Source organism: Amblyomma maculatum, chromosome 8 (assembly GCF_055883805.1).
Source record: "Amblyomma maculatum isolate TAMU_Amacu chromosome 8, ASM5588380v1, whole genome shotgun sequence".
Classification (NCBI taxonomy): domain Eukaryota; kingdom Metazoa; phylum Arthropoda; class Arachnida; order Ixodida; family Ixodidae; genus Amblyomma; species Amblyomma maculatum.
The window spans coordinates 81,591,655-81,605,829 of NC_139351.1; the positions used below are offsets into that span (position 1 = coordinate 81,591,655).

Below are 14,175 nucleotides of genomic sequence, written 5' to 3' on the forward strand. Positions count from 1 at the left end.
AAATAATCAATAGAACCGGGGTATCCCATAGTGGCACATTTTTACCGCTGTACCATCGCGGCGGGGCCTTTGACGAACTCGTTTTACGTGCGAAAACGCTAATCCGGAGGTTCAGAGCCTAACGAAATCAACCTTTTAAGTCCCATTGTAACGCTATCATGCTAAAAAAATTATGAGGAATGCTTCGAACTTTGTAATGTGAAGGCGAATGCACACTTATTACACCACAGCACACATCTCCGATATTCACTTCCCGTCGTGGGTTACGACGAGCTACATTTCGACCTGCTGTAGCCTCCAAGGTATATGCACTCTTCCGTCGTGGTACAATGAAGCTCCAAGCTCTGGCGGCAACGGCGGCAACATGCACGCGGCAGGCGAGCGTGCTGCGGTCGTTTAGAGAACGTTCTTCGGGCGCCGCAGCCGACGTTTCCACCATCCTCCCCAGCGCCATTGTCTTCTCCCTCAACGCCCCCTGGTGCTGCCGATGACATTTTGCTCAACAGTTCACTGTAGCTCAACTCTCCGACTGCGCGCCGTCGCCCTTTCTCAGAACCCTCCTCCTGCGCAGCTTGTTAATAATTGGTTCACAAGAAGAAGAAGGAGCAGTATCTGTCAGACTTCTTTCCGTGGACACCTGAACCGTGCCGTAAGGGAAGGGAGGAAGGTGGGAGCGAAAGTGGAAAGAGATAAAGATGAGCCGTAGTGGAGGATTATGGAGTAATTTCGATCACCTGGAGATCTTTAACGTGCGCTGACATAGCACAGCACACGGACGCCGTCCTCCATTTTACTGTATCACAAAGCGACCTGACGATAGCGTGGACAAAGTTAACTAATCCTAGAAAGGTTAGGTTCCGTTCTGGGGTTTAACGTCCCAAAACGACTCAGGCTATGAGAGACGCCGTAGTAGAGGGCTCCGGAAATTTAGACCACCTGGAGTTCGGAAACTGATGACAACTGGCAAAGTTACGAATCGAAGTCTATCGTATGATAGCACGAACCACTCACTCATCACTGTACACAAATGCTGTCGCATTTATTGCAGTACTCGTGAGAAAGAAAACTCATTTTCAGGCACATATTTTATTTGAAGGAAGAGAGAAATGAGAACTAGAAACAGATAAACACAAAACCCAGGAACAAAGCATAACAAAAACTATGAGAAAAAAGGCTAAAGGGAAACTACATTGTTAATAGAGGGGGACAGAACAGTTCACAGAGATGGTATAAAGGACCGTTATGGACGTAGTTCGTGCCGGAGACTCACAACTGGCCACAGTTGGTGATCGTGATTTTCTTGGAAGGTTTGCCCGACTTGGAGCCGAATGACTCGACCTTCTTCACCACGTCCATTCCTTCGACGACGTTGCCGAATACGACGTGCTTTCCATCTAACCAGGTCGTCTTGGCCGTAGTGAGGAAGAACTGAGAGCCGTTGGTGTTGGGGCCGGCGTTCGCCATGGACAGCACCCCCGGTCCGGTGTGCTTTAGCTTGAAGTTCTCGTCGTCAAACTCGTCCCCGTAGATGGACTTTCCTCCCGTTCCGTCGTTGTCGGTGAAATCGCCGCCTTGGCACATGAAATCCGGGATGACCCGGTGGAAGATGGAGTTCTTGTAGCCGAACCCTTTCTCGCCGGTGCAGAGCGCCCGGAAGTTCTCGGCAGTCTTAGGCACCACGTCAGCCCGAAGCTCCATCACGATGCGCCCGAGAGGATCGTTGCCTGCTGAGATGTCAAAGAATACCCTCGGGTTGGACATCTTGGCTGCTGCTGGTGGTTGACTCCCTTCACCGTTGCTGCCGTGTAGTTGACTTTCTTATGCGAATGACACAGGGACAAAGGAGTGATATAGCGCATAGAATGTACTGATGTTGCCTGAAACGCAGCACCGATAAAAACAGTTGCCACGAAGGAATGCACGAGGCCGCGTGGCGGACTGCGCGTGAAGAATAAAAAAAATTGCCGACGATTACATTACTTCCTAATGCAAAATTTGAGCGCAGCTGATCAGCTGTTTCATCTTTTAGATAGATTCAGGCAGAGATTTCGAGCGACGCGTATGTACAATTACAGACTTTTTTTATTTTTCACACGTATTCCTTCAAGAAACACTCCACTACCAGTTCTTGACTGTCATGAAAGTAGCTTTGTGGTCAGAGAAATTAAGAGAGCAGTTAAGTTATCGGGAGGTTGCGGGAGGCAGCGCGTGGGCCCAGGAATATTGCGCGACGAGCAGAGAGCAGCGACTGACTGATGCCGCTGACGCCGCTAGCGAGTAAAGAGAACGTGACTCTGCGCTTCGGCTTGGGATGCACGCACCGTGATCCGCTGATAGCGTGCCGGCATTTCGGCAACCGGAGAGCACCTTCGCTGCCCCGCAGGAAAAGGGGGTGGGGAAGGGGGAGCGCGCGCAGCAATCCGAAAACACGCGCGGTCGTCGCCACGGAGGAAGCGGGAGGGGGGTGGGGGAAGGAGCGCGCGCTGTCCCAGCTGCGGAGCTGGTTACAGGGACAACGCTGCCGACGCCAACGCCAACGACGACGCGAAACGCAGGAACGGGCGCCGAAGAGCTGCGCTCTAAAAATGGCAGTGGCTTAGCTCAGCTATGCCAGGATATAGGTAACGAGATGTGTGTTTCCCTGGCTGACCTTGTTGTGGTCATTTATGCTTAGCAATAAGAGACATTGGGTATACACATATTTTATTCATTTTGCTTGACAGAGACGAAGACTGCCCGATGATCTGTGAAGTAGCATGCAGCTGTCTCAATTTTTTCTGTACAGTATTTCGATTTGGCAGTCTTCAAACGCAGTCTCATATATTGAATTACTCATCGGTGCCAAGTCCATTTTGTTCCACAGTCTCTCGCACGCACTACACATGTGTCCAAACGGATTGTTCACAAAGTCTGCTTCAAATGTGCGGGAGCAGATGCACTTTCGGAAACTCCAATGTAGTGACCAATTACACTAAGCACCTTCAGATCCTCTTTTGTCGGTTACCTTTGACTGAACAATTCCATAGGCCTCATCTCGGCGGCTGTGCTCTGTCTGTTACGCTCGGCAGTCTGGCATCACCGAGTGGCCATCCGTTCGTCCTTCTCTGTTCGGGCGTCTCCGCTGCTCTCTTCGCCTTCTTATGCTGAATCTCTCTTTGCTGCTGCTTTGCGCCGCTTTTTACGCTCTGCCGGCGGCTGCATTTCGATGGAGGCGAAATTGTGTTGTTGTGGCTGTAGGAAGAAGAAATAGAAAATGCACGGGCCTGCTACTGGCTCTGTAGCCGAGCCACCTCTGCTGCCTCGTGCGGCCAGAAGAGAGAAAGTAGAGAAGAAAGAAAAAGAAGAGGGAGAGAAAGACGCGCGCCGCAACAGCCGTTGTTCACCACCTAAGCGGTGGCTGGTAATGACGGTCTACAACAGATAAAAATTCGGTGGCAGGCCAGCCTTCGCCGCAAGCGGCGTTGATCTCGCCGCTCGAATGAACGTGGATGAGGATCCGCATGGAGAGTCGCAGACCCTGTTGCGTTGCACACTTAAAGGTGGAGCCGAAGTGTCTCCCGAATGTTGTTCATAGCCATCGATTCCGTTTGTGTGTGCGAGAGCACACATACACGCACAGACACGTCACTCCATCGGAGTGTTTCACCGCCATCACCTTGGAAATGTACTTGGTTTCAGTGGCTGCTTTCGCAACTTGTGCAGCCTCCACCTTCAGCAGCTACTCTTCCAACTTGGCAGTGTGCTCGGCATCCTTCATAATTTGTGGGGCTTGATGTTCCTCCGCTGCGCTCGGCAGTGTGCCCACTGTCTCTCTCGGTTTTCGTTAATGGGTCCGTATTCCGAGTTCGCATTGTTTTCAGTAGTGTTGTTTTCTTTCAGACCTCTAATCTTCTGATTGATGGAAACAATGGCACCGGATTTCAGTTTAAATTTACTTCTAGTGTTTCTACCAATCAGATTATGGCGGACACGGACAAAACGAAAATCTTGGAAAGGACGCAAGTTCGCAATACGGACCTTGGATGGAACTAAAAGACGCGTTTGGCAGCATTGACAGCCGACGCGTGACCTTCGAATGCAGCCAAATAAAACTGACGCTGCCGACATTGTTAAGCGTTTTATGAATGCGGATGGCTGGGCGGTAGTCGGCGAGTACCAGGAAAGACCATCATACCCGCGAAAAACGAGACGACGCGCCGAGCCGAGAACTCAGAACGAACAAAATATTTACCTACATCACTTGCTCAGTGACAAGGCGTGGCCAGTGCAACAAAAAACTAATATTAGAGTCGCGTGGGATGCTGCACGTAGGGTAACAATGTGACAGAGCAGCCTTCGGCTATGGCGTTAAACTAGTTAAACTTGCGTAGCGTCTTCTATTTGAAGTAGATTTTGTACAGCCCGTGCGGCTACATTGTAGAGCTGCAGCACTACTTATGCAGACTAGATGGAAGCGAAGAAAGAAATGATGGATGCTAACGAAGTATCATGAAATAATGACAGGACTTCCCCGTTTTTTGTTTTTACAGCGCGCGGACACGATAGCGAGTACAGTTCTTGTGTCCTACTGGCTACTAGACATCTAATTTAAATCTGCCCATGACCTTCACTTGGTTTCTGGAGGATATGGGTACGCTACCTATGGAGTCTGATGGCGCCTTGACAGTTTTCGTTCTTCCCTTCTTAAGTGTTTCATATGGCCGTGGACCGTTCAGCGTAATGCCGTAACTGGCCTCGCAATCAGTTGAACTTAAAAGTTTCGCTTAAACTAGGCGCTAGGACGCTTTCGGGGCTTGGGCTTCTAGTATGCTGTTGCACACTTCAAGCGCGGCGACGACGGAACTACGTTCTGAGGTAATTAGCTTTCATGAAAGGTGTGTCTGAGTGAGGAAAGACACCTGGTTCTGAGAGCAAGTCGAGCGAGTGGAGTTTAGTTGAGGCCATAACAAAGATAAACTGTTCGCGTTTGTCTGATGTAAGTAGAGTTGCAGCGAGGAAAATGTGAAAATTTAAAAGAAGAGGGAGCAGATAGTGGTAGGAGATTTGAGAAGCTTTGGGATAGAGCTCCATCTCTATTGATAACTATGCATCCTGAAACAGTGGCAGCTACGATGTACATGACCACTTGTATTCTTACCTTCTCCCGTGTTGAGCGTGTGGTCAGTCCTCGGTCCGCCGAGCCACAGTGCAGTGTCTCCCTTGCCGGGCTTCCAGGCCATTTTGGGCGTGGCGTTGAAATAGTTGGTCCAGTCGCACAGGCTGATTTCTTCGGCTTGTCCGAAGTCGCAAGGCTCTGGCTTGGCGATGAACTCTACTCGCCAGGAAAATAAGGGACAACGCATTAGGCACATGAGTTAAAGCATGTCATACGGGTTATGCCGCATGCATACTGAAATGATGCATTACTGTTTGTTTAGCTATGTCTTAAATTGTATTATTTCTTTACTCACATCGCATAATAATAAAGCAGCTTTTATTTTGCTCACGAGACAGTTACCATATCTACTCTCGAGTGCAGCTATGAGTTTCATCACCATGGATCGCAGTCATGCATGACTCATTATATGAACTTATCTTGATAATATTTTGATACCGGTAATTATGTACAATCCAGGCCATAATATCAGAGATCAGGCGTCATCACTTACTAAAGCTGTTCTTACGCTTTAACCTAGCAAAAAGTTGTAAGTACTTCTTTCATAAGTTAGCGCATGCTATAGTGCTCTCGTGAATGCGCCCAATCAACTACCATACTTTCTCCCCAAAGAGCATGAGAAAATTTTAACGCTGGAGCGTACTCCTTAATATTTGCGACACATTTGTAGAGTGTTTAAGCAGAAAGCCAAGCTTTTAAATCATGACGATTTCTCTTCCGACGATTGCCATGTGCGCGCCCAAATAATATCGCCTTCCAGTGGTTTTATTTCGGTTGCACGAAGGAGACCACCCAAGCAGTCTTCTTTCGAAGCTTTCATTAACCTGACGTTCTGCTTTCCGTCACGCGGAAGTATCTTAGTTATATTTGCACAAGCCGATTAAGAGCGAGTGGCTCTTTTCTGTCCCCAGGATATCGGTATGTATGTATGTATGTATGTATGTATGTATGTATGTATGTATGTATGTATGTATGTATGTATGTATGTATGTATGTATGTATGTATGTATGTATGTATGTATGTATGTATGTATGTATGTATGTATGTATGTATGTATGTATGTATGTATGTATGTATGTATGTATGTATGTATGTATGTATGTATGTATGTATGTATGTATGTATGTATGTATGTATGTATGTATGTATGTATGTATGTATGCATGCATGCGTGCATGTATGTATGTATGGATGCATGCATGCATGTATGTATGTATGTATGTATGTATGTATGTATGTATGTATGTATGTATGTATGTATGTATGTATGTATGTATGTATGTATGTATGTATGTATGTATGTATGTATGTATGTATGTATGTATGCATGTATGTATGTATGTATGTATGTATGTATGTATGTATGTATGTATGTATGTATGTATGTATGTATGTATGTATGTATGTATGTATGTATGTTCCAAAATTAGTCTATTTTTCTCACGAGACCGACTTTTGGAGAAGAGAAAAGAGCCACAAGCTCTGTTGGCCTCGCGACTCTCTCAAGGCTCTCTTCATGCGCGGTTACCACAGTAACTGAACCAGTGGCGACGCGGCTCAGCCGCCGAACGGGCGCACAAGAGCGGCAATCTAAATGTCGCCTTAGTTTGTTACCTCATGTGGGCCTGATAAAGGGGCGACCTCTCTGTCACTGTTGCCTTAGTAAGATGGAAAGGAAACTTGTCATCCGAAAACCCCTTGATCCGGAGTCACTTTATCCTGCTCTGTCTCTATCGCACTTAAGGCAGAGCGGAAGCGCCAGGAGCAGCGCGTGCGTGCGCGGCTGATGCATGGGGCTTGCATGCAGAAAAGCACAGGCTGTACTCCAGAGTTTGAATATGCATGTGTCGCCTGGCCGCACCTATTGCTACCCATTCTGACAAGACATTTGGTAAATTACTCCTCATTAACTCTTATCTCCAACTTTTTCCCACCCATATTTCTGAAGACCTCCTGTAATGCGCTACGAATAGCATGGGACAGGTAGTGCCGCCGTACAGCGTTCTCTAGTAAAGTATGTGGCTGGGCGGAGTTGATTCCGCAAGCTAATTCTTAAATCGTGGACAACAGAAGAAAACGGAATTCGACGAGCACACGCGCCAGGTACGTCGTCGTCATTTTTGTGTGTTGTCCGCTTAGCACCTATTTTTTGTAAAAAAAGGCACCCGTTGTTTATTGATCTCTTACTACCGCGAAAGCTTTGCATACCTCATTTGCAACCGAACGCTGCGACGTTAGTGGTTGTTACGAAATGTGGTCCCAGAAAATTGACGTGGTGTCATCTTGAGAGTAATATGGTCGCAAATGGGCCATTAGATAGTCGGTAGGCATATGAAGTGTATACAGTGGTGCTAAGCCACCATAATACACTTCCTAATCCATCCGTTTCCACCTATAATCCATTAAAACATGATTATAACTTAACATCTTAATTCCTATTATTTTGCGACTTAAACTCACCTGAATTCTTGTTATAACACCCTAATCACGCATTGATCTATGTTAATTCGTTTCTTAATTAATCTTGTAGTTTCGAATTTGTAGAACGTAAGTAGTAGTTTAGACTCTAAATATTAATTACTCCATCAGGGAATGAAAACGGAGCAGCATGTACTATAGTGCACACCCTTCAAGAGGCCCGGTATTCGCTCCGAACCTTAGGGTCGATTTTCATCACTAAAAGCGCAAGATACTGTATTATTGCCAATATAGGCATATTCCCTCCCTAAATCATAATGATTTCATACAATCAGCAATGCCACGAGACCTTTAATGGCTGAGGCCCCAAGTGTTTTGATAGCAATTAGAAGGCAATAAAACGTTGCTTAGAATCTTGGTAATTTCGCAATTACAAAAGATTCGAATGTCTTTTTTTTCTAGGGCAAATCAGCTTCCGCTGTCGACAACTGGTATTCTGCACTCCTAGCGACTAAAATCTACCCCTGAGATTGAAGGGAATGCGATGCCCTAACAAGGGAATGCGCCAGACGCCATGTTACCCCTTTTTTACTCTCTTGTCAGCTTATCCAATGTGCGCTGGAGGACATGCCACCCCCGCTTTACACCCTTATGAACATATTCGTGTGTAGAGTACAAGTGCCCTCTGTAACGTTTACTTTTTTTACGGGGGATCATGCTGGCTGTGAATAAAGATCAATTCGTTTTCATTTAGATTCGGTTGGCAGCTTCCGAAGCAGAGACCAGTACGTGTGTCGACACACTTGAACGAATGAGGATCAGCGAGAGAAATTGGGGCCAAACTGCTAGAATTTTCGGCGTGCATTCCGCATTTGGTACCTGGTCAGCTGGGACCAAGTGCATAGTCCATAAATGTGCCGTAACGACAACGCTGGCCTTTATGTTTCTTTTGGCGAATCATTTTGTCCCGCCGCTAAAAAGGACAGACAGTATAACTTGTCATAATAATACCGGACGAGTTTTTTAGTTGTGCAGATAGACTGGATAGCAAGGCCGACATCATGTCTGTCATTGAACACAACGATTAGACGATTGAAAAACTGAGCTAGCTAAATAGCTTTTTATTTTGATTTCAGAACCCGATATTGCAAAATTGAAGGCTATCAACATTCAAGATGACTCACTTTAATGAAGTTTCTCAAAATATCGCACGTCGAAAACGTGCATATGGAAGGTCGCCGAATTGGCTTTCAACAAAGTAAAACTTGTTGCTGGACTAGGTGGTGCATGCTGTATGAAAGCAGGGGAGCGCAAAAAAAAAAAAAAAAAAAAAAAAGATGGGCACAGGGGAGGCAGACAGGACTACGAGCTTTCTAGCCGGGCGCATTTCTGACACTTATTGCCTGCATCACACCGTTGTTTTACTGACGCATATCCGGTCTTCCTGTCTTTAGAACATTCTCTTTAAGCACGTATGTTTAAGTGGAAACGTCTTGTGCATCTCGTTGACACCAGTGCGAAACCTGGCCACGCTGCTTCGTAGAGAAAGGTTAAGACAACAAGAAAAAATTGGTATCGTAATAGATGACGCCGCAGTCGGAAGCAGTTCTGTGAGCAAACACGAAGAATATTTCGTGAGATTAAGGGGCTACCGGGTTCGTAGCTTCTGTAGGGTTTTGGGAGGAAGAAAGTGCAACTTCTGAATCGGGATGTTTGGCTCATGGGAAAAATAATGCTAGCTAAAATGCATTGCTCAGCAGGAATTGCGGCATTTGAGTGTTTCCGCGATATCGACATGACAAGGAATTTTTCATGCAGTCGTCATCCATAATAATAATAAAAGCAGATGAGAAAAAAAATATGGGAGAAAAATAGACGTACTTTCCACCTCTTCCTCCTCCTCTTCGTCTTGGCGCTTCTCTCGTTGCTGTAAAAACAACAAGGAGAAAAGTTCCTTCAGCCCCTAGTCGGAGAGGTGGCGTGAATGACAAAACATTCCGTCAGATGTTTACTTTTCGACCACAGCAAAAATTCCTTCATGTAGAAAACTCCATATTCCCAGGCTAGGTGGCCATGTCTATTGTATTGCCCTTGTTTCGTGTTCTTTTTAGTTACACGTTTGCACGTTTCACTAGTGCTACTTCTTTCTGCCATTATTTGCATTTTTATTTGCTGCAGCTGTTACGTGCAATGCGGGTTCTTAGCAAGGCTCATTTGAATATAAATCATATTGAGCACCGGACCAAATTTCTGCAGCTAAGTCTTGAAGACAAACGTCATTTGGTCACTGGTAAGGTAATTTGCAAGAAAAAGCAACTCCAGCAAGGCATCCGGGCATGAACTTCCTGGAGAGGGTATTTGCAAGGACCTTGAAAATATTACAGTAGCTGAAAAGACTGTGTAAGGAAAAGTGACGAAATTGGGTCAAACGCAAAAAATGTTTTGGATAGAAATACGAATACATGAGAATAGCGTCGTGACTGGTTTCCTGAATAATGCATGCTGGAAAAGTCACTCTCACTGGAAAGAAATGATGCAGTAAAGTGCTAATTGCGTTTGCATAAAACTTTATGCGTTTTGAAATTTTTATTGTATTAACGAAACATTATGCAGTACGTGAGTTTTTGTTTAATAGACATAGGAACTAAAGGATAGCTATAGGATAAATACGGTGTCTAGTTGTACGCCGCAAAATATCACTGGTTGCTTGTTCGCTGAACACATGCCACGAGAACTCATGCCTACAATGTGTCCCCAAGATATGTTAATATTAGTATCCCTGTAAATGCATGAAGGGGCCGATCACAAGATTAGCCCAAGTTACTTGAACAATGTGTTGAAGGAGTACACTTACAATTGTGATAGAAAAACAAGCAAACGGAAAGACGATCTATGGCACTGTAACTTTCCTTGTTCACATTGTCTTGTCTACGTATGACAGGGGTCATTGACTTTTGCGTTAGCATTATGTGCGCACATTCACATATTGCTTCTTGAGCAAAAGAAAAATACCACCATTGGTTCTTAGGTAACAGCTCAGGTGTCACATGTCAGAAGTATGTGAACGGCAATGAAGAAAACGAATAAATGGCAAGAAAAGGCGCTACACTGATACTTTCTGCCTTATGCTTTTCATCCGCGCAACTGTTGCATGGTTTCATGAACGCATGCTTTTGCGGCACGAACTCTGAGGCTTCATTATGAGTTGTGCTGCCCTGCGAGCACAATGTGAGGAGATAACTAAAACTATTAATCTTATAAATAAACAAAATCACTTATACATTTTATCACTGTAATGACGTGCTCTCTTACAAATGAAGCTTCACCGGTTTTATTTGCACGCAACTACATCTCGTGCAACTATAGTAGTTTTCGCGTGTTTAAGAAATATCGAATCTAAATATTTAACACAGTCTAATTAAGTCTAATTAAGCTACTAGGGCCGTAATTGTCCGCGCCAGTGCCGTCCCCTCTGTGGTGCTTCGGAAAGAGATAAGGAAGCAGCTATCAGGTGCGCATGTTGACCTTACTGTCGCTGAATCATGTGCTACGCGCAACAAATGTAACACGGTGTGGAGAAGGAGAGAACAATATGAGCACTTTTAAGATTTTTGTTTGAGTAAAATCTAGGGGAAGAAAGTAACCGCGCGTTAGCAAGTATCAGTTGTGAAATGGTCATATTTGAATCAGATGTGTGAACGGCTGGTTGAAGGCTACGTTACATCAGATGATGTCCTACATTGTAAACAGTATGAAAGAAGAGCATAGATGTTGGGAGGTACAGTCTGCATCTAACGCTTGTCTTTGTCATCTACTTGAGCACCTGACCGCTGATCAGTTGAATCCGGGCTTTATAGGTTTCAGTTAGAAACTACGACCGCTTACTGAATCAACAAAGCCAAAATTCACGTTTGAAACTAGCGACTCACCAAAAAGTCTCCCTCCAACTTGGCATTCGACAGAGGTGACTCGGGAGTCGATGTCGTCGATTCTTCAGTGGTCGCCAAAGAGAGCACCACAGATTCTTCCTTCTCTAGCAGGGAGGTTACTGTCGGTGCAACGTCCATCAAAAGCGACAAGTCCGTCGTTGTCGAAGAAGTGACATTCTTGACATCGGGGACCCGGAGATTCGTTACTTCGGTCCGGGAGGTCCTGTTGGGAACCAGTACTGATTCTGTCGAATTTGGGTTCCATTCTTCCGAAGCTGTTCGGTGTGTGACGTCATCACCGGGTATCTCGAATCCGCAGTCAGTCTCTTCGGATGCGATGAGAACAACGCAGTAGCACACACTCAACCACCGAACTATCAACGACATAGCGAGTCAGTTAAACAGGACTGTTAATAAGAAACTGTTCTTAAAAGGAGACGACGTTCCAGCGTCTTGACGTCTTCAGTTTGATATCCGACAGGAACGGCTCTGTTGCAGACTCATTGAGGCGTATCTGGGTCGCGTCATCTGGACATGCGATGAATCAGCGCTGACAATTTCCTCATCTGCTACCGAGAGCAGCAGACGGTGCGACCCCGCGTTTCGTCGGCGACGTGTGCGTCTAATTGGTGGGTGGAAACTCGGCGAATAGGACAAAAAACCGGACGCTGCGCGCCAGGCACGAAGTGGTGCGAGAATGGGTCCGCCACCAGGATGACGAAAAAAAAACGGGGAGGCTCTGTTGTTCCGCTCGTCCGCGTTCTGGTTTCATTGTCGGCAGAGAAGGCACTGTGGCTGTAGTCGTTTGTCGTCTGCTGCTTTTTCCGCCTTATCAAACATCAAGAACCAGTGAAAGCGACTGGTGCTTTATGCAGACGACAGCAGGTATCCGCTTGTAGTTGCCACGTGACCGAGATGAGCCAATGGCGGCGACTATTCATGGAAATGAGGCGGCTTGCTGTGGCCTCTGGACGCTTGAGCGCCTTGGCTGGTTTATAGGGCACAGCAGAGGAGGGTTTTTGCGGAAAACCTAGAGGGTGAAAATGGCACGCTTCAAAATTAAGGAGAGTCGAGATCAACCTGAATTAGCGCTGTGAAGGCTCACTTAACAGTTAGCAGAGGTACGCGATCACGAGGATAAGTATGCCCACTGACTTGAAGGGCATTATATCTATAGATACATGTCTTCATAAGCAGTGACAAGTTCCACGCCGGTTCACGTTTTTCTTAGTGACACATTGGTCTTTGGGTGTATCCGAAATGTCCAACTGTCATGCCTGAAAAATGACGCCTCATCAGCAGCTCACGAGAAAAAAATTGTTTTTGTTCTTGAAGAACGCATTTTATAAGGACGTGCCAAAATACACACTGAAGTCATCAAATTGCTTCGGTAATTGCACGCCACGGATGTACTGTTGGTGCTGTCACGACAAAATGGATATCTTTACTTGGCGGCTTTGTAGGCGCCTACGTGGCCATTTGTGAGAGGCCCAGAGGTGGCGTATGAATAAATGTCGAGCTATAGTAGGATACAACTTAAAGAACAAACAGCAGTTGCTAATTATGGGTTATGGTATGCTTCTTGGGTATTGCCCCGCTAAGCAGTAAACAAAATCAGTTTTTGAAATTCTGATACGCCAAAGAAGCGAAAAGCATCGAAATGCTTGAGCTGGTAATCTGATCTGATGCTTAGCTTTTCATTTGGGTAACCAGATGTCCTTTCACAGCGAGCTACTTTTGGCCGGTTGTGCAGACTTTAGTTGTATCAGATTATAAAAAATATATATATATTTTACAGCATTAAAGAGTTGTACGTGTCATGTGAAAAACTGTAGAATTATGCGTGAAAACTGCTCAATTATTACTGAACCGAGAGAGGTAGGCAGCCCGCATCTACATGGGCTTAGTGAACAAGCATTGCGTAAATAACCCTTCAATCAGATTGAAAAATTGCACATGTAACCGAAATGAAACTAGCATTATTGTCGGTGGTTGCTATAGGCCAAAACGTGTTTGCAGGGCTGCTGTGAATTTGTTTTATTTGAAATATTCCATGCAGTATTCATTCCATCGTTAGAAGAAAGCAAAACGTATAAATCAGAAATCTGGATATTGGTGAAATCGACATGCTCATAAATTGTGGACAAGTGTATTTTTTAAGGAAACGTTGTTTATGAACGAAATTATTTTCGTATATCGTAAAAGAAAATTCTTGAGGCATTTAACGCATAAATGAGCGGTAAGGCGAAAGCCTTTGGGGCTGGCTCTACGCTTGCGTTTATTTGATAGAACCCTGCCGATGACGTAGGGCGGAGAGCGACGTTTTGATGATGATGATGATGATCTTGCATGCCGGAGCCGAGGTGGGTGACGCCACTCGCCATTGGAGCAGTAGAGGATCTACAGCAAGGTATCGATGCAGTCGCTTCTTATCTTTACAAGCCAAGTAGGGCTACTTCCCGCATATGAAAAATCCAAACAGTTGCTGATAGCAAAAATTCGCTATCAACGCCAGCATAACCATCTAATACATCTCACAATGGCAGATATTCTTCACGTATTGTCCTGCCGGATCCTTGCACTTCATATCCATGAGTAAACTAATCAGGCCAATGTTTTTAAAATCGTTAAAGTTTGCCAACAGCTTACACATCTAGTTCGCCGCATTCTCA

At 45.4% G+C, this 14,175-nt stretch overlaps 1 protein-coding gene and 1 pseudogene across 1 annotated transcript in view; both read right to left on the reverse strand.

The window, feature by feature from the left end:
- The window catches only part of LOC146181616 (MAM and LDL-receptor class A domain-containing protein 1-like), a 56,949-nt gene extending 45,059 nt beyond the window's left edge, over nucleotides 1-11,890 (reverse strand). The window contains exons 1-3 of the mRNA XM_084575522.1: nucleotides 11,504-11,890; nucleotides 9,456-9,501; nucleotides 5,138-5,311 (exon numbers count right to left, since the gene is read on the reverse strand). Of these exons, the coding sequence (XP_084431648.1) occupies nucleotides 5,138-5,311; nucleotides 9,456-9,501; nucleotides 11,504-11,890 (607 nt within the window). The remainder of the gene's footprint in view (nucleotides 1-5,137; nucleotides 5,312-9,455; nucleotides 9,502-11,503) is intronic.
- LOC146181617 (peptidyl-prolyl cis-trans isomerase pseudogene) lies at nucleotides 1,267-1,761 on the reverse strand (annotated as a pseudogene).
- Nucleotides 11,891-14,175: the final 2,285 nt, after the last annotated feature.